Source organism: Lagopus muta, chromosome 2 (genome assembly GCF_023343835.1).
Source record: "Lagopus muta isolate bLagMut1 chromosome 2, bLagMut1 primary, whole genome shotgun sequence".
Taxonomy (NCBI): domain Eukaryota; kingdom Metazoa; phylum Chordata; class Aves; order Galliformes; family Phasianidae; genus Lagopus; species Lagopus muta.
The window spans coordinates 65268755-65295778 of NC_064434.1; the positions used below are offsets into that span (position 1 = coordinate 65268755).

At 39.4% G+C, this 27024-nt stretch overlaps 1 protein-coding gene across 6 annotated transcripts in view; it reads right to left on the minus strand.

Moving 5' to 3' along the window:
* The window catches only part of AGPAT4 (1-acylglycerol-3-phosphate O-acyltransferase 4), a 79358-nt gene that overhangs the window by 31484 nt on the left and 20850 nt on the right, over positions 1–27024 (minus strand). For 5 of the 6 annotated variants that reach the window (XM_048938031.1, XM_048938029.1, XM_048938026.1 and 2 more), the window contains exon 2: positions 21582–21812. The exons of the other annotated variant lie outside the window; for it this stretch is intronic. In XM_048938031.1, coding sequence (XP_048793988.1) covers positions 21582–21759 — 178 coding nt within the window. In that variant the 5' untranslated portion in view covers positions 21760–21812. The remainder of the gene's footprint in view (positions 1–21581; positions 21813–27024) is intronic. 6 annotated transcript variants of the gene reach the window in all.

Genomic DNA, 27024 nt, shown 5'->3' on the forward strand with positions numbered 1-27024 from the left:
GAGAAAAGGAGTTTCATTTGAAAATTACAAATTTAATATTAAAGTGGTAATGCAGTGGTATTATCAAAATACACGTAAAATTAGCATTTATGGTTTACAGTACTACAAAAAAATCACATGAAGATCAAAACAAGCTTGCAGGAGGAATAAACAGGCCTATTTCCCCTGTACACAGGTTCCTGTACTCCTAGGAGTTCTGTACACAAAACTTCTGTAAAGCACTGACAGCAAACAGGACCCCAATCCATGTCAGATTCAATTGGCTTCAGGCAAGGTAGGCTCAAACTGCAATGCTTTCAGAAAGTCTTACTTGTAGCATAGGTGATAGTACAGCCAGTGACTGCATTTTGTATTCAGTCTGACTGCTCATGCTGGTAGCTCAATGACAGTTCCAAGCAAAGAGCCAGAGTTGGCAAACCCACAGCATTCTCCCCTTCAAAGCACACCCAGAGAAGGTACTGGTCCTCAAACTCACCCAGAAAAACTCATCCATTCCAAAGGGGACTGGTGTCTGAGGTGCCCTGCACCCATAGCAGACTTCAGCACCTACGCAACAGAAGAGCTACTGCCTGGGAAAGTTCCTTCCAAAGCAGTGTGCCCATCCCAGACAACTGGGAGAAAACATTGATTTCAGCTTTTGCTACACTGTGTCAGGACTAAATCCTTCATCCTGAAAACGTCTGTATTGTTCAAGGTGATATGAATTAGGGCATGGATTCAAATGTGGCCACAGTAAATTGAAAGGCTGCATTTTAATTTGACAGCTGGAATCGACAACATGGATGTGCATCCATGAATGGTACCTATAAGCACCTAGTTCAGTGGGATTTCCTGGTTGTAAGGTTTTGATCTGTCACTGCCTTATTTTATTCAGCTGATGGTGTTTCTATTTTGTTTTCTCTCCTCCGCTCTAATACTTCTCAAGTTTCTGCCCAGAGCTTACATGAAACTGGCGTTAACAAACTCTGACAAAAGAAGCAGCCCAGACACATCAGAGCCTTCCTAAAGCCACCCAGAGTCAAATCTAGGAACAGATACAGGTTAACGTTCACACTGAAGCTAGCGCACTTCGTCCCCCAGTCTCCTCTGCCATACAAATGTCTGTCCCAACATAAAGCCTGTGATGGGCTGAGCTGCCCAAAGCCAGCCAGCAGAACCCAGAACACCAGCCTCCAGCAGGCAGTGAGGCACAGGGTCAATCTTCTCACTTCCACTTAACTTTCAAAAGTCATTTAACTTTGTCCATATAAGTGTAACATGAGCACCCCTCCAGACTGCTTCATCCTTCTGCTTTTTACATATTCTGTGTAATACTATTTTGATTTGGCCTGAAGTGAGACTGGTGTCCAAATGTCACCATTGTTCAGTCACATTTAAGTACCCAAGACACTTTGAAAATGACCCTTCAGCATTTAGAGAAGTTCTCTCCCAAGCCCCAGAAACAGGCTTTGAGGAACAAGCCAGAGAACTGGAGCAACGTTCAAAAGTTGCATGTTGAGAGGATCAATTTAAAATTTTGTTTTACTGTATTTCCTTAATTCTATTCACTTCTTTATAGACATGCTTCTGCCAGCTGGGGCTGTCCAGCAGAACTTCTCACATGAACATTCTCCTAATTCTATACTACACTGTCAATGTCCCATCATTAAATGGAGATCGAATTATATATCATATGGCAAAACTCTTGATTTTCTGTTGAGAATTACGCTGCCACTCACTATGGTGTCTGTCAAACAAATAATAAAAAGAAGCGGCACCTAAAATCATGAATTAAGTGGCAAGCAGGTGAAAAAGAAGCAATTGTGAATCGATTATAAGAAACCATAAACAGAAGAACTTCTGAAGACAGTACAATTATAGACTAGAAAGTAGCTTGGACATCTGCAATGAGGTCTGCTGCACGTACACCTTATGCATCATCCTTTTAACTTGTCAGAAGTACCAGTTGTATGTTCCGCTACAGCAGATGTGCTCTGCGTTTGGCACGAGTGTATCAATCATTCATAGCAAAGTCAATAGCTCAGACAGGATACAGAACTACCATCCCTAGGGCAAAGATAAGGGGTTGGCTGGCAAAATGCACACAGCCAAGGGGAATTATTAATATGAAATACATCTGTACATCTTTCCCTGATAAAACAGTTAAGCAAAGGGAGTGGATAGAGGTGTGGAAAAAGCCTGCACCAAGAAAATCAGCGTTAAATGCCTCAAAACTGCTCTGGATTAGCATTCAGATTTATTCCTAAAACTTTAAGAAACAAATACTAGGAGAGATAAGACAGTAAGAGCATTTTAAAAAAAAGTTGTACTTAACAGCTGGAGAGTCATTCCTCAGCAATCTCCTAGTGACAATCACACAGGTTTTGCCTTCCTATTTGCTTATCCTATCACCAAGCACAGGATTCATATCTGTTTTGCTTGTAACTACAAGCCTGACTACTGGACTTGTGAATTTAACCTTTATTTAAGAAAATTTCTCTTGTTTCGGGCAAGAAGCTTTATCTCAATAGAGAGGGAAATAAAAAACCAGTGGCTGTCCTTGAGGAACCCATGTCGTGGGAAGATCTAAAGGGTGATAAAAGACATGTTTGCTTTCTGTCAAAGCTATCATAATACTTCTCCACTAAGCAAAGGTTTCATGTGAGGCACTGCTCTATGCTCAGAGAAAAGCAACCTTTTCTCAGAGCATATGTCTCTGCTGGAAGGATGAGACATCTGAGGTGCTCTCCTGGCTTCAGGTAAATCCCAGGGCACCACACATCCTCATTCACCTCAGAGAAGATCAAAAGCAGGCCAGTCTTTGAACAAGTTCAGAAATCCTTTCTGTTTAGATTCCCCACTGGCTTCAACTAGTGAATGAAAACAGAACAGTCAGGAACAAGTTTTCTACATGTTCAGTCATTATTAGCTCAATTAAAAAGCTTTTATATGACATTTTGCTGTACACTGAAGAACACTAGTGACATGAATGAATTTTATCTAACAGTGTTGATACAGGCTAACAGACAATCTCTATTCAAATAACATTACCTTAACACAATATAAATACATTCAAGGTACAGACAAGTGACTGACTCATCAGCCCCCTGTTTATTTCTGATCAGAGCAGGTGTAAGAGAACTATTTGGTCGTGGCTTGAACTGGTAACTCAGCATCTGGTGAGGGATGTAGCTGGCCTAGGGAGCACACGCACACTGTTTGCACCTGCGCCCTCCCTGTGACCAGAAGGGATGGACACAGAGTGGAGCCACTCTGGAGTTGTGTAAGAGCCTGACTCTGACAGGAGAACATCTCTTGGACCTAGGATGCTTCATAGCCAGAGAAATCCTTCACCAGTTTGCCCAGAACTTCCCCAAACACAGGGAAACTGAGTAATTTAAAAAAAAACATTTGCAAACATTTACAGAATTTACAATCACATTTTAGGACAGAACACTGAGAAGGAACTTAGAAACAACCTCCTATTTGTCTGCTACTTTGCTAACAACATTAGCTAATGAAAGAACAAGTGACTCCCAGACACGATTTTCTCTTCTTTCATCTTTACTGCCATTAATTCTATTGCCTTAAATAAATAAATAAATACAGAGATGGTGGCTATGAGGCTCTTGAAGAAAAAGCCAACTTTACCTGAGGGGGAAAAATATATCCTCAAAGTCATTCCCTTTCAAGTGTCTATTTTTTCAGTTTTTCCCAACAATTTGAACAAAGTGAATAACGTATCAGGCATCTCACTACACAGGTATGCCACATGCATAGAGCTCTTCATATTTTCAGTCTCAAGTACATTTCAAAGAAGCACAGACAAAAATAATTCTGTACATACTTCTGATTCTGCAGGCTTCACATGACCAGGATCTGTGTTTGAATTAAGTACTGCAGAAGTACGTCCCTACTCCTTACCTCACATGCCTATTTCTCGCTGGTGCAATCCTGCAGTTGCTGCAGGGACACAAAGCAGAAACAGAATGCTTTTGTAAATAACATCTTACAGCCTTTCAGTTTTTAACACTTGCTTTTCTTCAATCTTTCCGCTCTTTCTTTTCCCTTCTCGCCACATCCCTTCTCTTCATGGCTCTCAGCAGTGACTAGTAATGTCACTTTACAGTACCCTTGCATTATGCTACCAGCGTACACCCAGAATCTGCCACAGAAATTTATTACCCAGAAACTCCCTGTGGTAGCTCAACAGCACAAGCTCACTCATATATGCACTCCTGCCAACTCCACAGAGCAGACAGCCAGTGAAAGCTGCCTTTTCTTTGTACACCAGCCAGGCTATGTAACTAAACATCAGTTTACATAGGAAAAAACTTAAAATACAATTCTTGCTCCCAACCAGGGCTGGTCCAAAATTTCTAGACTAAGTCTTTTTCCTACCCCTTTTTGAAGAGGTTTGAGAGGCTGAATTTCACAACTAGACTGGTCAACTCACATTCACCCACATCATGGGAGTTCTCAGCTTACAAACCAACTCTTCCACTGACACTTCCACACAATTCATGCATAGGGGAAAAGAAAAAAAAAAATTGAAATCTCTCAGTCTGCTTGGAAGGGAACATTCCTGCAGTAAGCTACAACCAGCTTCAGGAGGGGCTGACAAGGGAGAAAACATGCTTTCAAATCTCTATTACTGATTCTTTGTTTCCCTGAGAATGCCTAGGTTTTCTACCCCGAAAGAAAAAAACAAAAAACAAAAAACAACTACACCCTGCTACAGATAACTGGCATCTACCCTTTGTGAGGTTAGACTGCTTCCTGCCCCATCAGTACCATAATCTGATTTGCCTCACTGCCTGTACTTAAAGAACAAACAGCTGACAAGAGACCATCATGGATGCTAACTGGTTACTCGAAAAACATTTAAGGGAAACACACAAAGAATTTACCCAGATGTTATTTTCCATGTCAAAGTTTTGAGAGAATGAGTCATTAAAACAGCTATCACTATTCTTCTAACCTCGCATGACTTTCATTAGTAAATTTCTTTAGCTGGACTTGAGGATTGAAACCCTGGATGTTATTACCTACCATCTCAACTGCAAAGACACCTAGGAGGTTTTAAAAAAACTTCAGGTACTGACAACTCCACAGCTCCTGGCACATGCTATTCCAGTGCTTCACTACATCATCTAGCCTCACTACTCATTTATTCTGGTTGTCTACTTCATTTCCTGCAGCAAGTAATTATAAAGAAAGAATTGAAGATCAGCATTCTGCTATAAGCTTGCAATGATTAGGTACAGGAATAACTGGAGCTCAGAGCTGGAACATTACTGAATGTCCAGGAGATGATGTATTATAAAAAGCATACACACATTTTCTGTCTAGCATTGCCTTTCCCATTCTGCTCCAATCAGATTCTCATTCTCTGCAGGTGAGTATGGGAGCAAAAGTGATATACAATGGAGAAATCTGGACCACTCCAAGACAGAGGTTCTGGTTTTCAATCAGTACAAAAATGTTTAAGAAGAACATTTAAGCAGAAGAGGAAAGCAAAATTCACACTTCTCTTGCCTGAGCCCCTTGCCCTCCCCCAATTACCCTATCAGGTGATGTAATCATTTTTACCCTTTGGACTTGTTTTTAGCAAAAGGATGGAAAGTGATGGCAGAGAATCATGCACACAAATTTAAAGCAACAACAACAACAAAAAACCCTTTCTCTATTGGCTGCAGGTCTGCTCTTGAAGATTTCTGCCCCACTCCCTGTGGGAGATCCTGTCAGCAACTCCCTTGAATAACATTTCAAAGACTTGCATGGCTGTGCTTTTAGGGCCAGAAATCACCAACAGAGGAATCCAGAAATGATGATTTAATTCCCCACCCACCACAGTAAATTACTGGATGTGCTTTCAAGGCAAAAGATAAATGCAGTCCAGTCCTTTCATATATTCAAGCAGAGAGACTCATTTATTTCAGCATTTGCTTGCAGGAAGTTCCTTTAATGCAGAGTTTTCTTCACCAATCTTATATTTCAGCAAAGACCGTGTGCTTTTTTTTTTTTGCCACAAGTAACTGAGGTCAACAAAGTATGTGATGATCAAAGGAGTTAGTACTAACCAACAGTGAAAAACAACATGCAGCTTGGCAAGTTTCCATGACACCAACATCTGCTTTGTATAGACATGAAACCAGGCAGTCTCATCTCTTGTGGATATGGTTTCCTATTGTCCAAAACACCATTGCCTCTCTAATATTGCATATAGGAACACCACCGTAGGAGAACTGCTTAGTAAATCAGAAATGGTAGCAAGCCACTCACTGCAAGTTTCTGTGCAAAATGAACACCAGCCTTTTTTCAACATTTTCTTTAAAGCGACTTCCTGTTTGAATAAACACACTGAAAATATTTTTTTTTCTTTTTCCTAGGCCTTACAATCTTTAAGCCAGCATATCTTAAATTTAAGCTACACGTTCCCACTTAGCTGTTTTTAGTAAATATTTTCACTGTTAAGACTTGTACAACATGACCATCACGTTTAAAACAATTACATCACTGCTCAGCTCTTCACTAGAATTAGTTAACACCTGGAGGGAGGTGACAGCCCAAAGCAAAGCCCAAAGGCTACCAAATCTAGCTCACAAGTAACCCCAAGCAGTTCACTGGGAAGAAGTCTGGCCTACTGTTAACCATGCAAAGACAACATAAGATGTCAAAGCATCTCCTCTTCCTCAGATCATTTCCTTAGGTTCTCTGTAGGGCTAACAACAACTACATAAGGGGGCAAGACTTCAAAATTTCATTGCGCTAAATTATAGAATCATAAAATGGCCTGGGTTGAAAAGAACTATAAAGATCATCTACTTTCAACCCCCCTTCCATGGACAGGGTCACCCGGAGCCACATCCAGCCTGGCCTTGAATGCCTCCAGGAATGGGGCATCCACAACCTCCTTGGGCAACCTGTTTCAGTGCATCACCACCCTCTCAGTGAAAAACTAACCTAAAACTCCCCTGTCTCAGTTTAAAACCATTCCCCTTTGTCCTATTACTATCCACCCTTGTAAACAGCTGTTCCCCTTCCTGTTTATACACTCCCTTCAAGTATTGTAAGGCCACAACGAGGTCCCCCCGGAGCCTTCTCTAAGCTAAATAAGCCCAGTTCCCTCAACTTTTCTTCATAGGAGAGGTGCTCCAGCCTTCTGATCATCAAATCCCCAGGACTTGCTTTGACCACTCACCATAATCAGAAGCAGGTTTATATGACATTACCTGATAATTCTCGTTCTACAAACAAAAGAGATATACCAAGCCCAACACATCCAGGCTACACTGAGCCATTCATATGGTATGGTAAAAGAAACTGCCATAAAATCAAAGAGATGTTGAAGATTATTAGTACAATGCTGTAAAGGAGAACCACGCCAAAACGTGCAAATCCCCTGTGAGTTTCCCCTCACTGCAAGAAAGGTATTGAGGACCTGGAGCAGGTATAAAGAAGGGCAGCAAAGCTGGTGAGAAGTCTGGAGCACAGACCTTATGAGGAGTGGCTGAAGGAGCTGGGATTGTTCAGTCTGGAGAAGAGGAGGCTCAGGGGAGACCTTATTACTCTCTATAACTACCTGAAGGGAGGCTGTAGTGAGCTGGGGGTCGGCCTCTTCTCTCGTGTAACTAGTGGTAGAACTAGAGGGAACAGCTTCAAGCTGCGCCAGGGGAGATTTAGGCTGGACGTTAGGAAATACTACTTCTCTGAAAGTGTGGTCAGGCAGTGGAATGGGCTGCCCAGGGAGGTGGTGGAGTCACCGATACAAATACAAATTAATAAGTTTTATCAGTGACATAAAATCAGAACACACTTTACAAATCAGATAACTTTGAGAGGCAAGGTAACAGAAACTGCATTAATTTTGATAGAACAAGCCTTGCAAAACTAATAAAACAGAAATGATGCAAGACAGAAGGGTCTGGGAACATTAGCTTATGTTCTGGTCTACTCTTATTATGCAGCTCTAAGAAGGAAAAAAAAGATGTCATTATGACGTTCTTTCCTGGAGAGAAAAGGAATGGCTCCTTGCAATAGTCAGATCATCTCTGGGCCTGCACATCAGTAACAGACATTCATGCTCAGGAAATAAAACTTGAAACAAAGCAGATGTAGACCAGGGCTACCACAATGACAGGAAACCAGAACAGCTTGGCTCACTTAAGCTATCAAAAAAACATGCAGGAAGAGGATTGGGTTGCCCTCACAAATATCACTGAAGGATGTTGGGAGGCTAGCAGTGGGGAAAGAAAGAAATTTAAGCTAAATACCACTGTCACAAAAACAGCTGTGTAAAATGACTGGAAGCACAGATATCTGTATATTCTCAAGCTTACTCTAGTTCCTTTAACTGATATTCCTATTTCCTAACAGTAGAAAAGAAGTGCAGTATTTTCCAAACAGACTGCACTATACACCAATACCTCCTGTCTTCCATCACTGCAAGGCTATGCCACCACAGATGAGGAGGAAGCCAGCATCTCTCAGGCAAAGCCTTCTGGCTTAAGGAGGGAGGTGTCAGCCTAAGAGAGTTCTCAGTCAAGAATCACCTTCCAGGATAAAGATCTCAAAATCTGAGCATGCAAAAAAAGTGAACATGAATTATTTAGTGGATGTCTTAATCTTCCCTATTATTTACTCAATCACAGCTGAATTCTTTGACATAATGAATCATTAGCATTTCCTTAATTAGAGGGCTATGGTCAGTGTCCATTCTTAGGACCCAGAACAGCTCACACATTCCTGTGACTTTTTTTTTTTTTTTTTTTTCTTTTTTTTGCTATATGCATTGTTTGGAAGTACTAATTAAATCATATAACAATTAGAAAACTTATGTGACTCAAGTGAATTTTGTGTGTTTAATGCACGTAGGAGCGGAAGCTATTTTCACAAATCTCTCCTTCTAGCATCTGTTGTAACAAAAGTCTTCATTTCTACACAGACCAAGTTTCAAATCAAATAAAAACTTAGACAGTTCAGAACAAGAAAGCACATCAAGAGAGAAAATCCTATTGCTCTCATTACTCTAGATTCGCATCTTCAACATGTTTAACCTTCACTTCCAGCTCCTGATAAAAAGGGATGGGAATTAATCTCTGAGAAAAATGATTGATGATAAAAGAGACTACTAGTTGCAATAGAAAGTAATCTTTAGCACAAAGTAGGAGAATCAGAGAATTCAATTAGGAAACTGAGCAAAAAGTAATTTAAACCCTCTAGTTAGGAATAGCTATATTTCCTAGAGCTGTAAGAACTGAAAGAATTAAAGTCTGCACAAAACAGCAGAACAAGAAAACCATGGTAGTGACAGTCAAGGTTCCATTCATATTTCCACTTACTTTTGATTTCAGATAATGAGTGTGCTTCTGAAGAAATAGCCACTTATTACCAGAAGTAATATGCTAAAACAACATATTTTTAGGAGTTAAGGCAGATAACTTGTACGTAAGTCTTCCTATGAAAAACAAATCTGTCTGAATTTCAGAACTGGAAACAAGTTGACTTAGTACCTATATTGTACCACTGCAGTTACTTCAGCATTAATTTAATGGCAAATAGCCACTGAACCTCTATCACTTCGAGAACATTGTTCAGAACAAAACCATTACTCATTTTTCACTTGCATTCCCTGAATTCCCTGTCTCTGCCTGTAATCTTGCAGCATCTCATCACGTGTTGAGAGAAAAGAGCTATGTCTCCTGATGCTTATTTTAGTTTCTGAATTCTTAACAGTGACTTTCACCAAGTGTGCCTCAAAGGGACAATAAGGTCACAAACTACAAGTCAAACAAATGGCTTTCATGAATTAAAAATAAAGCACAACAGATCAAATATACCCATCAAATACTCATAAAGCTGTGACACTTGCATGGAGCATAGAGTTTAACTCTTCAAGCTGAAGTTAACCAAATAGATAAATACATAAGAAATACTTCTTAAAACAAAGAAAGAAATAATGCAGTACATATCAGAAATACTACATTCAGTTAAGAAAAACTCAGTAATATAACACCATAGGTAAGGATCACCTGTGCCTCTCAGATAACATTCACAGTTTGATTGTGCTTACTCTAACATCTCCTCAAGCTTAATTGCAGGAAGAAAGTTAGAAGAATCTACGTGCATTCAGGCCTGCTCAGAAAGCTGGCAGCTTGTTTGCTCCAGCAGGAGAGGATGTGAAGGTTCCACCAATTTGTCATCTGCTCGAACTGAAAGGGTGCCTGCAAAAGAAGCTTTACTAGCTTTCTGCTCTGTAGTCCAACTAGTAAAGTTGTGACACACAGATGTGCTATTTCTAAGCACACTAGCTTCTTCCTTTTGAATGACTACTGCCATATTCTTGGAATTATTTGCACAGAATAGCATTCCTTGCAACACATGTTTAGCTGATGTGGTCAACATAATCAATAGGCTCAAGGCTCATGCTCTTCTATTCCATTACCAGAAAAATAGACTTCATCAGTTACAAAAAGCAGAGTTGTTCCTCTCTGGCAACCAAGGCATTTTCTTACTAAATGCTTTGCAAATGAAAAGTAGCAGCCAGACATGCAATTTCAAGTAGATACAGGAGGAAGGTCTCACTTTTCACAGAAGTAGTAAAATTAAGACCTACCATGCAAACATGGTGTGCACATGTTGGGAGCAGAGGAGTATCATCAAATTGGATGTGCACACCCTGCAGCATTTCTCTTAGACTTTATCACAATTATTTCTAGCAAAACACGATCAAAGAAACAATATAAAATACCTCAGGATTCTCACAGGTGTTAAGCCACTTGAAGCTAAGAGACACAGTAGTAGCCCCCTAGTAGTAGCAGTTGGCTGCTGCATCGGATCCACAAATGGCAGGCTGCAGATGTTAGGTTGCAAGGGTTGCGAGCTGGCACTGTGCCTGAGGTCTCCAAGGTTCCATACAAGCCATTTAGACCTTCTCTAAAGTCTGCAAAATACTATAGAAGCTTCTACAAAGCTGGAAAGCCAGAAGTCAGTGCAAATAAACATTGTTTACCATATGAATTTAATGATCTTATTTGAAAGCTTCAGCAAATAAGACCGGTACCTACACCACTTTTTCCATGTACTTAAAATAGCTTGCACCACAACAGAATCAAGGAGAGGAAGCACGTAGGGGTGCTCCAGTCCTCTCTCATTATGGGCCTGCTTTTTGAAAATTGCAACTTTCACTGGTTCAGATCCTTTTCCAGTTGCAGCATAGGCTGATAGCACTGGAAGAAGCAACATCAGCAAGTTCATTTGAAGGACAGAAATCACTCATGACTTGAGTTGCTGTGATTATCATTCCTTATTTCTTTCTGACTGCTAAGGGTGTGCCCAGGAAGTTTGTGAAAGCATAGCACAGGGACAGAATACAACACTCGAGTCAGATAGCAAAGCCTCCTCCAGAAGTCCTGTTAGATGATGCCCGCTTGGGGGTTTCCACAAGAATGAACTGATCCTAAAATTCTAAAAATCCAGGTTTTGCAGCACATCAAATCACTCCTTGACACAGTGTATAAATAAAACAAAAACAGATCTTGAAGTTCTTAAATGAAGACTACTTTTATGAACTTTATGCAAGACATACACCTTCTCTCACAGGAAGATACACAGGAGGGAATAGAGCAAAGGCAGCACACTGTATGTGCTGCAAAGAAGGAGTCTTCAGGAGAGCAGGTGGGAAAGTATTTCACACACAGGCTGCTGTAAGCAGAGCACAACGATAGCTGCTCAAAGGCCTGCTCTGTGCTGAGATACCCAGTGACTGGCAAAGAGTAATACGCTAAAGGAACAGTTCATAAATGCATATTTTGGAACATGTACAAACCAAACCACCAGTTTAAAACGATAACGACCCCCCTTCATTCTGCCAACACGCTCAGTAATTTGCCAATCTAACTTTTAAGATTAAGATTATAGATTTGGAGACAGGATGATGCATTAGATGAGAAGTTAAAAATCAAATTGAAAAATAAATAAATCCAATCCTACCCACATCTAGTTTTGTAATTTGTAGTTTACAAATTACAAGTGCAACTGTAAGCCCAAATGTGAATTTTGCATTAGTCTTAATTAAATACTTTTTCCTCAAGACTGATGATACACTCTCCTCCCCCACTTTTTTTTTTTTTAATTTATTATTTAATATACAATGACACTTTCTTAAATTGGTATAAAAATAATCTTCAACTTTGGTTTAGTCATTGCTACAGCAAATTGAGTAACCCTAAATAAGGGAAAGGCTCTTTGCACTTATTACAAAGCTAGAGCTTTATCTGTGGTTTGTTCTTCTTGGCAATTTGATCTCAATGCTTGATTAGTCACTGAATTAAAACCTACTACACATACATATGCAGGAATTGGCTAACGTAATAAGTGAAAAATACTTGACATCACTGAAACATCCTGGCTGAAATTTTGATGGTAGACATTACAAACTGCAGTTCTGGTGCTTTCTTTGCCTCAGCTCCCTGAATGATCCATTTCATGTTCTTACAGAATGAAGAAAAGAGTTTTATTGATAAAAGTGTTTCATGCTCTTTGTAGGAGCATCAACATTTTCTCAGATGAAACATACTGAACTAGGTCCAAATCTACAGATGATTTATTACGGCCACACCTGCATTGCTGAAATGCAGCCAGGCTATAATTGCTTTGGGAACCCAAATGAGAACCACATTTAATGAAAGGCCTTAAGTGCACAAGCTTTCAAAGAATCCTGGAAGTTACAGAGTATTTCAGATCTTCACAGGGGTACTGCATACAACAGGCAGTGAGAACTTAGTGATTAAGAGGACGGAACCTTTGTACCTCAAGGCATGCCTCTGGTACTTGAGCTAACAGCTCTCCTGAGGCCACAAGCCAGCCCTGGCCCAGACCCCTGGCCCAAACCACTGTGTGCTGACTCATCACTATTTCACGCCAGCTTCCCCATCTCTCACTCCTGCATTTCCCTCCCATTCAAAATGTGCATCGTTCAGGTTTGATCAAATGGATTCTCTCCTCTGGTCCACAAAACATAAACCACATTTTTCCTTCACATGAAGAAGAAATGTTAAGTCTGCATATGTGTTTTTGAAACAGGAGGTTTCAACTTGTGCTCCCTATTCTAGTATAACCCAGAGCTAGAGAGATGGAGAAATACAGAAACAAATGCTGTTCACTTCTTTAGTTACTATTCCTTTTAAACCATCTCCATGTTGAAAGTTAAAAGCAACCCTCTCCTATGGAAAAAACAGCTGCACACTTCACACATCTCATTTCACAGCTTTTTTCTATCTTTTATCCCCAGACAAGCTGCCCACAAAACAGCTTCTTCTCTCCAAGTTCTGTGCGTGTGGAACAAAGCCAGCCTGGCAAGTACAATGGCTCTAACACATAGGCAGAACTTCAGTAGTCACTGTTTTGAAATGCTCTTTTCAAACCCTCTGGGGAAATTAATTATTTAACAGCCACGTGTCAAAGAGATTTGTCTCACATTTGAGGACTCCTCTTATCCTTCCTCCCCGAGGAATTTAGCAGTACTCCTATGTTTCAACAAACCAGCAGTTCCTCGTGGCAACAGGACCAGTCAGTGCAGATAACAATCAAGCAGACAATCACCAGAGCTGCCTCCAAAGGCCAGCATGCAATTCCTTGCTGTTAACTTAATAAGGCATCAAAGAGGGAAGTAGGAATGACCTTCCAATTGCAGCACTGCAGTTCAGCAAACTGTCCAAGCTGATCCCATTCTATTTTTTTTCCTACTGAAGTTTACTTTTCATATTTCAAGAAAGCTGTCCTACACCAAAAGCATCCATGTACAATAGACTGTGCATATATGATGGCAGACCTTCCTATCTCCCTTTTGGTCTTCTTCATTTAAAAATGGGATTATGACTACTGGACTTTCCCATACCAACAAGTCAAGGACATGAGCTAGAAACAAAGCACAGAGTCATGTATCCTGACTTTTAATGATTTATGAAGGTCAGCAATGACATTACATTCCATTCAATCTAAGTCAAAATATTCAACAGTACTTTCAGCCTTCTCACAGTGTTCAGAGGAGCAACATTTGAAAAACAGCTCTAAAGATTATAATGGCACTCCAATATCCTACAAAACAGAAGGAAGAACCTAGCATACCACTACTCTCAAAGAAGATTCAATTTACATCTTTCCAACAAAGAACTTTTCAGTGACTTCTTTATATTGCCTTCACATCCTGTAGCACCAAACATTAGGTCTAAGTCACTAAGTCCTACAGTATTACCCACAAGGTTTGGGATACTCCCAGGACATCGCTTGCAAGGAAATCACCAATTAGGAAACTATAAATTTTAGGCATGAATTAATGAAGATTCTAACACTGAGTCAGAGCCTACGAATACACAAGGAAGACAAATTCCATAGAAAGCTTAAATTCATCCAGAAAAAATCTGAACTCTTAGCATTTAGAAATATATTGAACAAGTAGTCTCCTAATAAAAGAAAAATGTACCATGGTCTCAATTTTAAACTTTAGATAAGCAAGGAACATATGAAAACTAAAGAAATATCACAGTTATTTTGCCTGTGTAACTCCTTCCTTCTTTATAAGAACAAAAAGGCAATACGTGTACAATTAATAAAACATTGATATATTTTTGTGGTTAGGAAAACTTCTTCATAAAAATTCAACAGAGAAAATCAGTTTGCATTCAGTTTCTGGAAAAATAACCAAATTCAATCAGTAAAAGGACTCTGAATACTGAAGAGTTAATATATCTTGTCATTCGTATGAAAAACAGCACTGCAAAAAGCAAGGTCAGATGAACCCCATTAAAATGGTTCAAATTTGAAGGGTTTTAAGTTTTCTATAGCTAGATTGCCTATATAGAACCTTCAGCAAACTGTACAGCATTAGTACATTGCACATCTTTGGTTAAGACCCTATTTGAGCTAGGGAAAAGGTCTGGAAAATGTCAGAGAACACTATGATTTTGTTTGCTTTAAGAAAAAAAGAAGTCCAATAAGAGATTTTCCACAGCATTTAAGGACAGTACAGGAAAGGTGCTACTATAAAGTAGCAAAGCAATATCAAGAAGAGCTACTGTCAAAAGCCTCACAGCTGCAGATCTCCCACATTTTCCCAAAAACCAGGGTAAGTTGTTTTAGAAGTGACAGGCAAAAATTAAGCCCATACAATCACTCTATTGTCTTACCTACCTCAAGTGGCAGATTCATTCATCCAAATTGTTCATTAGAAGTACATACTGATTCCTGGAATTTTGGTCATAAGTACCAATAAGTAGTGAGAAATCTGTGTAGAATGGGGAAAAAAACTCACGTATTAGAATACTCACCTGTGTTTTAACCTTCAGTGAAAACTCTACACTCATAGGTGCAATATAGCGTTTCTAAATCAAATTTCAAATAAAAGAACTGAAGAATAATCATACTGAAGTGCAATTTCCCCTTCAACACTATGAGATAACACAAATGTTTGCTTTTGGCACCCTAATGTAGTCTGAGTACAGAAAGAGCATACAACTTAAGAGTATCAATAAAAGTGGGCTAACAGAAGAATAAAACAACCTACCCACAAACAATTATAGAGTAATCTAATATCTCTCTCTTTGTGGTTTCTCATTCTGCTTTGAACATTGTTTCAGCAAGGACCAAAATGGGTCTGGCAAAATAATAACTGCCTCTCCCAAGCCCAAGCAGACTAAAGAACTGTCTTGCATACACTTTCATTTCCCTCTTTATCCAGCATTGAAGTGTTCAGAATTCTGAATACTATGTTGAAAAATGCATGTTTAAGAAAAAATTTCTACAAGACGGATGTTCAGCAACACACATTTAGAATGCCCAACAAGACCTTGCTACCTTAACAACAGTCTCTGAAGTGAGAAAACAACATAATCCACAAGTAAGAAGATTTAACATGTTTGCAAACAAGTCACAAACTATCTTGTCATGGAGGAGTACCAAGCATGTGCAATCAGAAGCTCTTTCCACTCAAGAATCACAATGAAAGACCTCAAACAACTGCTGAAAGGAAATACTGTTTCCCACTAGTTTCAAAAAATTCCTGCACAAAATGAGTAAGACATCACTGCACCAGCTGCTGAAATCCTTGATGTACAAAGAGCCTAAAAATCTACTCCAAAATATGTTCCTATGTAATTTTAATGCTTTTGAGAGAGGGAGAAACACCGTGGTATGTGCTTCTAGTGCTGCACACTGCTCAAAAGGGAGCAGAAAAGTAAGAGATGTAGCCAACTGACAGCAAACCCCAAGACAAGACGTGTAATACTCACCCTTAGTAAGGCAACAACTCAAGCAACTTGTAACATTAATGCCTCATTCTGTGCTGTGACTTGGATCACAGAACTACGAAGGTTGGAATAGACCTCTAAGATCATCCAGCCCACTCATCCTCCTAATGAGGTTCAATAAGGCCAAGTGCAGGGTGCTACACTTGGGTCAGGGCAATCCCAGGTGTTTATACAAACTGGGGGAAGTTCTTCTTGAGAGCATCCCTGCAGAGAAGGACTTGGGGGTCCTGGTGAACGAGAAGCTGGACATGAGCCAGCAGTGTGTGCTTGTAGCCCGGAAAGCCATCTGTGCTCTGGATTAAAAAAGGGATGGCCAGCAGGGAGAGGGAGGTGATTGTCCCCCTCTACTCGGCTCTTGTGAGGCCCCATCTGGAGTACTGCGTCCAGGCCTTTATGTGGGCACTGGGAACGCATGCCATCAAATAAAAAACCGAGGATTAACATGGCCTCGGTACTATCACACATCCTCATCTGGATGCCCATTTCTTGTACTGTGATGCTTACAGCTGTATGTGGGAGGAATTAATTTCACTGTTTCATAACAATCAGCTAAGATGATGAGCCTGAAGCAGTTCTTGGTTTCACCTGATTTTGTTTCTAGAAAGCTCAGTTATAAGAAGAATCAATTTTCATCTCGTTTTCTCTGCAGTCTGTAAGCAGGCATCAGGGGGTGCCCATTTGCATGCAAAGAAGGGCCTTCCCCTCAGAGGGATTTACAAACTGCAGCCAACACACTGTAACTTTACCCAGAGGTGTAATAACATCCCTTTCAAAGCACAAGAACAGCTATTAGTACGACTATAATTAATTTATAAAGGCAAATTAGAAGCAAAGACAATTGTTTTTAAAACCCTTATGCATCCTTCCACACAGTCATACTCTCATTGGCAGATCTTCTGTTTATGCAGTGCAAAGTTCATCTTGGGCTGAGAGTCAGTGGAAGGCCAGTTAGCCATTCAAGTGAGGAGCACAGGCTGCTTCTCAATAGAAGGAGAAGCTAATTTTCCACCAAGACAGAGGCAGCAAGAGGACAAGTTATCAACCACTGCTTCACTCATAGCCAAATACGTTCCTTAATAAGCACATCCAACACCTTTAAAGAAGCCATTCATCCAACGTGTATGTCTCAGTCTCAGCACTCAGCAGTTATGTTCCATGCAGCCAGCGGGTGCCCAGCATACTCTGCTCACCCGGCAGTAGCACTGCATCAGCCTATGAAACACAAACTAGTACTGGATATACAAGTCACTCTCCCACTGCCTCCACAAGCCGCACAGCCATGTGCACACATAGCACTATAGCCAAGATAACCTGCTCTCTCGACAAGCTTGGCCAACTTCACAGTTCTCTTCTGCTAGTGCAGAAGAGCTGTGCGTGGTTTGCTTTTCCCAGATAACAAGGAGGCAAATGTACTCTCATCTCTTCCAATTTAACTACAAGCATAAGCAAGAACTATGATGCGTTCCGCACTTTCTTCCTCAGCAGAGTCCTTAGCTCTTCATTTTTTGGAAGAAGAGATTGAAGACAAAGCGCCCCTAAATTATTTAAAAATAGAAAAAAATACTGATTGCTTGCCTAACCTGCATTCCAACACCATTTTCCAAATGCACTTATTTTTAAAACTTACTACCATCCTGCACAGGTTTGCAGTGTTTGATTTCCCCACTAGAGCTGTACTTTGCAGAGTTCAGTATCAGGAAGTAGTTATCAGTGCTGACACTTAACAAAAGGGGGTTAACAGATAATTGAATCAGTCAGTGAATACACACTGGGAGCTAGAAAACACTGACTGAAAGTTCTAAGCCTAAAGGTCTTCATTTTTCTTACATTTGAAATATAACAGAAGTTGTGCAACTCTTGGCACTTCTCAAGTGCAACACTGACAAAAGAATAAATAAGTTTTCCTCTTGGCTAGCTGAATTAATCCACTCTCGGCAACTAACATTCCCCTGTATGCACTGAGGCATACAGGGTAAAGAAGACTACAGCTAACCACTCCCTTGCAGATAGTTGTCAAAGGAGTTAATGGATAAAAAAAGAGAGTTTATTTGCAGTAAAACACATAAAGTAACTTGGACTTCTAAAAGCAACCTAAATTACAGTCTGATGAACAGTCACCATTTGAAGAGCAAGGAGACCGAACAAAGCTTCCAATGTGCAATTAAGAACTTTTCACCAGTTCCAATTTCATAAAATGCCACTTCAAAACAAACCAACCAACCCCACCAAAAAACCACAGCCTATTTAACAGAACCAATATTTTTCAGTATATTGATGCCAATAATAATGGTGTCAGAAAGTATCCCCATCTCTAAAACATAATAAATTAGGTCAGAACAGAAGCTAAACTCTCCTTGTCTGACCAAGTCACAATTCACAATTGTTTTGAAGACACCTTCAGTAATGGAGTCAACTGTGTGCAGTTCTGTTCCCTTCCATTAAAACCAAGTTGCTGCTCTAGTAAATCCTTCCTATACATACAATAAACTCAAACTGGATACCAAGTAATAAATTACCAAGTAATAAATACTATAAATTCAAACTGGATACCAAGTTTTTACTTCTTTTCTAACTTTAATCAACAAGCAGTAATTTATACTATATCACATTAGCCTGCTGGGTTGTCAGTCACTATGATATGGTCATATTCACAGTGGAGAAGCAGCAGCTCACACAGCTATGTCTCCAACTATCAAACCACAGTTATTCCATGTGGCCTTCTTACAGCATGAATACACTTATTTGAGCTAGTCTGACTTAATTCAGATAAGCAGATATGCAAGCATCTCCAACTCAGGCTGAACTACCGTAGTGAGAAATGAGAAAGGAAGAAAAGGGATAGAAGAAAACTTCACCACTGTTCAAAATACAAGAATACTTTCCCAAGGGCATGGTGTCAAGGGTGAAATGCTCTCTTCCAGCTCCAACAGTTGGGTTAACTTACTGATTCAGGATTTAACAGCCACTGAAGGCAATGTGATGCATACCCCCACAGCAATGCATAGGAGTCTGTATGTTCTCCATGGCTAAGTTTCAGAATCTCAAATACTTTTTGCTTATGTTACGTGTTCATCAGCACACCAACGCCCCACGAAAGTCATTATATTACACATACACTACTACAAAAACACAATCAGTTTTGACTAACTGATCTACTGCAGCTCTTTCAAATACCTATTTTAATGATGTGTCACATTCCCCTTTTCAAACATCACTCAGATAAAGGTGAATCATTTGCCAGTTTGCAAAGCTGTGCTGTACAGCTCAAATAACTGTCTTTATCCTTAAGCTAGTCTATTCTGAGCATGATGAGGCAAAAATCTCACAACACAACCTGTTTCAGCGAAGACTGAAGACTAGATTAACAACCCTGAATAAAAAGCCATCCTCCCAACCAAGGGCAAGCATGCAGTATTACATGCTCATATTTACATAGTGACTGGCCTCAGGTACAGATGACACTATGCTGAGGGCAGCTAAAGGCTTCAGCCTGAAGACTCGCAAGTCTGATGTCTCTCCATCAAGTAGCCAAATGGCTGAATGGGGCAGAAGGTACTGCATTAAAAATAATATAGCTATAAAAACCTGCCTTTGCCCTAAAGGAAAATTTACACATGCTGTTTCCTATATTCCATGGCTTCAAACATATTCTGTGCCACCAGAAAAAAAGTAAAAATTTGGCCACATTCATGGCACTGTTTATACATCAGAACAAATACTACTTGCAAACTCACTACTTCAGGGACATACACATGGACAACAAATGTGAAATTCCTTTATGACAACTGTCTCTTTATCATAGAAATACTAAAACAGTACCTGCAATTTATTTGGGCTCATAGGTCCTGATGCAGCTTTGAAATCTGAATCAAAAGTCTGTTTGAAAAGTAATGCCTTGACGAGTTGAATGGCAGACTCACTGATGAGAGACAAATAATCTCCAACAGCCTCCAGCTCGAGATATGTGGCAGATTTCTCCCTTAAGTGGTTAATTACGATCATTAACAATGCTTCCTCCTTCTCAGGTTCCTAGTAGTGACTAAGTAGCGTGGAGGAAACCATTTTGCTATACTCCTGCAACATAGCTCTTACTCGTTGTCTTGGATAGCTGTTTTCTTCATATGAAACCACCCATAACTTACTCCCATTGACAGTAACATTATATTCAGATCATCTTTAGGGAGCCTCATAAAGCATGCAATTTTTAACAGTTTGTTTCAGAATCCAATTTCAAGTTTCAGAAAGGCCTGGATCAGTTCCTCTGGAACACAGACACATTTAACAGCATACATAACTACTAGACAAGGGACACTTCTGTATTTGTTAACAGCTTCTGGTGAGATTGCACTCTGCTGTAAGTTGATAGTTATTATGTTGAAGACAGACGTTACAATAAATCATTGCTGGAGCCATAGCTCTTCAGAAACAAGTCTATAAGCATAGTGATATCACTGAGATGCTCTGATAATCCACTGCTGATGGGTGGAGATTCTACCCACTTCTTATTAACAAAGAAGTTAATATAAGAAGAGAATATAGAAGGATACAGATCTCAGTCTTCGTACTGGAATGATTAGTCAACAGTCAGTGAGTTGTCACGACTCTCAGCAGCTGCACAGATTTGGTCTTTCTACAGTTTATATCCTGAGCATATGCTATCTACTCCTCTAGAGACTCCCATTTCTTTCAAAACTTAGAGGCTACCTGTTGTACCGTACGTTGTGAACTACATGCTTACACTGAGTACACTGAGGTGCAGCTTAAGGCCTGAAATGCTTATTCAAGCAAACAGTTTACAAGTGGCTTAAGAAATCAACACTGAATCACTGTTCTTTTTTTTTAAATTATTTCCTATTTCTGAATAGCATTCAGATACGTAAGTTTTACAAAGATCAAAAACAAAATCACGCATAATAAAGAGATTGAAAGTGCTACTGGAAATGACTTGTTAGCAATGCAAACCTACAAACAGTACATGTCACTGAGTTATGCTGTTATTTGCTCAATATTTCTCATTTGGCTTAATGAAACATGATGGATAGTCAAATGAGAGGCAGTCCTTCTTCATTATCCTGAGTCAAGCAAGTATCCCAATATCAAAGAACAAAACATTTCAGCAGAACAGTATATTCCAACAATGCAAACACCTCTCCACACAAACGCAAGCGCTGTAGGAAGCAGTAATGATCTTTATATATGTTACTTTGACAACCATTTCAGATATTTTTTTTTTAAACAATTCCCTCAAGACAAAATATGAAAATAGCTTAAAACAAAACAAAAACAAAATCTTACGGCTTGAAATGCAGTAAGCCAGCCTGCAGTTGATCCTCCTGAACAGTTGCTTGTTGATTGGCCAAAGTATAAGTGTAAAGAGTTGAATGAAGTTAATGATCAGTCCTGACACTATAAATATGTAGCAGATCAGCAGGTGGCAAATGAACTGAGACTTCAGAAAGCCAACGATGTCCATGATTTGCTGAGAAAGCAAGAGGGTACCTTCAGACACAAAATTCAGAAGACAACCTGCAAAATCAAATAGTATCAGCAGTTACAGAGTGCATTTGTTTCCACAAACAGATTAATACAGATGTCATACTGTACATTTAAATATCTGAATGAAACTTAATGTCTTTATTTAGAATAAGGCCTGATTAAAATACTTGCAAGAGTAAGCATGGAAAGAGAACATCATATTACTGTATCAATTCACATTTGGCTTTGGAAACAAATTTTCACATTTCAATTCTAATTGTTCAAGACACAAGAGCATGCGACTCCATTCCATGCAGTGTAATGCTCCACTTTCAGGCCTTCACCGCTAAAAAATGAGCAAAACATCCACTTAGATTTTGAATTGCCAGTACTTTATAAGACACATGCTGTGGCCTCTGCTATATTTAAGAGCAGCTCCAAAATTTGCAAGTCTCAAAGCGTGCCGTTTCAACAAAAGCTTGCTAGTGTTAATGATACTTTACCCAAAGAACTGCTGGGACTTTTATCACACCCACAGGATACTTCTTTATTATGGACCCATGGCCTCTCTTCAACATTTGCTATTTTTTTAACCTGAAATTTATTTCCCTTTCAGGACTATTCCATACATTTCACACAAACAAGGGGGGCCCACATTACCTTCTGTGTTTTTATAAACAATTTTGTGTATGTGTGAGTCTAGGTAACCTCACACGGCTATTCAATGCAACACTCTAAAAAGGTGTTTCCAACTTTCACTCTATTTGGGACTATTTACTTTCAGATAACTTTACTGAAAGGTTTGCTTTACTTGTGTATACATACGGAAGTCCAAAACACTGCTGGCTTTTATTTTTTTAAGCCACGTTTGTCTAATGATTGATACTGTGAGATTTCTGTCCAACCTTATTTAAAGGAAACTGGTAAACCAGGAAGCTTAACTACAAGTGTACAGTACTAGCAGGGGGAAGAACAAAGTTTTCTTCTTTTACTTGATTTAGGAAAAACATCCAATGTATCAGAGGTCCCATGACCTCAGCACAACCCAGAGTAATTATCACATGCACAGTTTTAAACTAAACATAAATAAATAAAAACTGAAATATACTTCGTGTCGCTTTTCTTAGTTATATCCCATGCATAATCAAGAAAGGGTCTTTAAATGCACACACACATACACCACTATGTGTGTGTTTCCACTCAGAGACGTACACTAATGATAGGCACAGGAGTAACTCTATTGATTTGGAGCAGTATTCCTCCGTATGCACAGACTAAGACTCCAGTGTTATCAGAAGAGGATAAAAATCCAGAAGTTTTCTGCCCCACGGCAGAAGAGAATGACTCATTTCATTCACATAAAGTTGTCACAAACAAACAAAAGCTTCTGTGCACACCCACTTCATTCTTGTCTATTGAAAATAAATACAAGGTTCGCAGCTTTATGTTAGAATTTTTGCTTTCTTCTGTGCTGTTCCAACCATGCTCCCAAACCAAGAGGTAGCAGCAGTTTCCAGCTTTACTAGCTTGTTCCCTCGTTCCATCCAAATACCAGTTGGTTTTGGCAGAAGAACAAAAGCTTGACTATGCACAATATATACAATTTGTTCAATTATTCCTTGACACTGTAATTCTAACAGTTGTTCTCCATAAACCCAGAAACATCAACAGCAGCACTAACCCCTGACCCAGCAGTGTTTCCAGAAAACCGGCTCTTAGGTTACTTCAAAAGGTCTGTACAATTTTGGAAATGAACGATCCAACCTTAGCAGCTGAGAATCCAGAGGAAATGTCTTCTTTCCAAGCATACCAGCCTGTCAAAAATCATACTGAACCTCTGCAGCCATCGCTACCACCAACTCTAGGCTCACTTGCTAGGAGAAAAAACACTAAGACATGATCTCTCAGTAATCAATACCCTAGTCTTTCGAATGTGGTTAAGGAGGAGGTGCTGCCACGCTGCTCCCTTCCTAAACCATTTCTCCTTGTGAGGCACAGGGGAGTTTGCCCAGGAAGGAAGCCCTGAGACAATATTTCCGAATATGCCAATCACAGGCAATAACAAAACAGCAGCTGTCAGCAGCCCAGGGAATTAACTGATAAAAAAATCTTAATGCCCATCCTTCTAGTTTATAGAAGACTGCATTATGTGAAGCAGTGAGTCTAAATCAGTGTCCTGAAACATTTGTTTTACTGTCCTTGCTGACTATGCTTACTACAAGAATATGCTTACACACAAGAACTGCTACAAAGCAACAGGAAGATATCCAGCCAGGTTTTCAACCGCAAGGAAGATGAAGCAAAAATTAAGAAAGAGAATCTGCGCTGTAGGACAATTTATATAAAGTGTTTATGGCAGTCCCAAGCCTATTATTAGTAGTTAAAATGTGTCCTTTGTGTATTACAGACACCGTTCCCTTTATCTTGCCGTACTATTCAATATCAAAGCAGACACCATCTGTAGCTCAGAATTGCAGAGCAGGCCTGTGTTCATTGTAGTAGTAAGCACTGTCATTATACTTGTAAAAAACTTTTCAAGCTTTGACCAACTGTGTGCTACAGATATGCTTCTTCGGATGGCAGGCAATTTATTAGCATGGCTTTGCCTGAACACCTTGTTTTTGCTGAAAGTTAAATAGATTGAGAAACGTTGTCTAGTAGGAATCATTGTAATGATTCATTCTGGAGCCCTTCGTCTCACACTATCAGGATAGAATCAAATACCTAATAGAGGGAAAAAATTAACAGTAGTAGAACAATGTTTTGAATAAGTATACAGTGAAAAATAAATAAAAAAAAATCTCTAGTTCAGACTATATTACTTTATTGAGTATCAGGATTAGATCATTTAAATAAAACTGTTAGATTTAAAGAAAACAGTGGCTTACAAATGGATGGTTTAAAAGACTGCAAAATGCCTGAAACTACAATGATTTGTTTTATCCTACTGTCCTTGGTTAAAACTGATCAAAAGCTTTTTGTGCTAGTTAGCCTGTTTAATTCACAAAGATCAGAAGAGAATGTATCCAAAGAACCACCCATGAAAGCATGGCCTACTTACAGTGGAGACCTGGAAACTCACTTTATGATAAGATTAACAAAATTCTTCAGTAGTAAGCAGCTGATTGACAGTATTTAGAAGAGGAAAAGCAGTTGACTGACAGAGTCAGTGATGAGGAAGAACTCACCAGAACGCTAGTACATCAGTTTGCTTTTATCCCTGCAACAGTGGTTAAACTACATTAAAATCTTATATTTTATGCGTATCATTTACTTCATGTTAAGTCTATAAAAAAAGCTTCACAGAATTAAAAGAGACATTGATGAGCTGACTGTGATAAAATGCATTTTCTGCCTTATTGTTTGATGAAGCCACGGTGGAATATTTAAAACTCATTTCTTCCTCATTTTCATACTTCAGACATGACATTTCAATTCTGTAAAGCTTCCATGAAATGTTTTAGCAAACTAAAACTACTTAAGCAGTACCACTGAAATGAACGTAATCTAACTTGCCAGAAAAGAAGACGACACTAGAGACATTGCTGGTATTTTAGTTTTCTGAGAAGTAAATGTGACTAGAGATTAGTTTTCTCCTCTGATTAAATGAAATTTATTTTTCCTACATAGCGCTAGCTCAGTGTTTTATTTGCTCACACAAACTTCTTCTTTATAAGATTTGTTTCAATATGACAGGACTATTTCCATTACTCATACTCCAAGAAAAGCAGCTCATTCTTTGCACAGGCTATATAGTAGCTGAAAATTAATTTTCAAGAATCAAGCCTGATCTTGACAGAGATCTAAAAGCTTGCTTTCTAAGAGTTCAGAGAAAGAGTTCACAGAGTTCCCATGTGCTCAGCCTTACTCAAGCTCCTCATGGGTAACTAACATCAGTGTCACACTGGTCTAAGTGATAAAAGGATAAGCTCTTTAATTCTTAATCCATGATGCTAGCTTAATAAACTACACTGATTTCCTTATAGATAATAGCTGAAAATTACATCAATCTTCTATAAAACAAAAGGGGCAATTGATGCATTTTCTCAGAAGCTATTAAGATCAGATTGCTGCCAAGAAGCTCTCTTCTATCAGACACCCCTTAAAATAAGTTAGAAGAAAATGGCCAGCCAGTGCATCAAAAACAGATAGGAATGTTCTTTAATAACAGTTTTCAGTTGGATACAAAACAAAAGACTCAAACCTCAAATGTCTGTCTTGGGAACAAGTCAACAAGCATCTATTCATGTGATTAAAAGGTCATAAATTAGGTTTAAAAGAAGATTCCATGATCACTCATTCTCTCCAATTCTTCCCCTAGTTCCATTCTTCAGCAAGGTCCACTATGTCTTCTACTTTAACTAGTCTCTCCATTCCCTTCTGCTTGGAAAAAAATGGTCAGAAGGAAACAGAAAAGACAAGACATTACACTAGTGATAAACAAGGTGAACATCTCTCTTCTGGCAGAGGCTGCTGCCAGTTAAGAACACTGCATAGTGCTTCAAAGTCTGCAAGAGATTTCAAACTACAACTAGGGCTCATCTTAAAGAACGAAACTGTTTGCACTTTCACAGAAAGCATGAGAACAAGCTGAGAACTATCACCCACCTTGTTCAAAATTTATTCACACTGGCATCTGGGCTAAGCTAATATTGTATATACTTACAACTATCGGCAGGACAGCATTGGAAATGGTTCTTTTCAGAAAAGCGTATTTCAAGCCCACACAAAGGTTTTTGCCCATGTCTACTGTTTGATAAAGTGCTAACACTTAAAACTTAATGCTCTGCTGCAAGTTAAGGAAAAACAAGCATACAATGATGACGCCTATTCTTGTATTTTCTTGTCTAAATCAGATTCTCGGATAGAGAAGAGTAAGCACAGGTCAAATTACAGCAGTTTCTGAACGGCCTCTAAGTGCCTTTCAATTGCCATCAGAACAGCAGAGATAGCGGCATTGTATTTCATATCAGTGTTCATCTGAGCACTGTTTCTGTATATGGAATGTATAGGCAAGGCAGCCACAGGAAGCCCTTGTGCTCCTCCTGTCAGTGAGCATCAAAAGTCAGCAAACAGCAAGGCTGTGTCCACAGGTGTATTTGCGTTCAAGGGGTATGCATCTATACATGACATGGCAAAAAAAAAAGAGTCTGAAGAGTTACCTATGTGCCTCATGCTTAATCAAGGTTTGAATCGCTTCTCCCTCTCCCCCAAAGGCAACTACCAAAGTATCACCTCTTCCGAAAGTCTCAGAGTGGGGAAA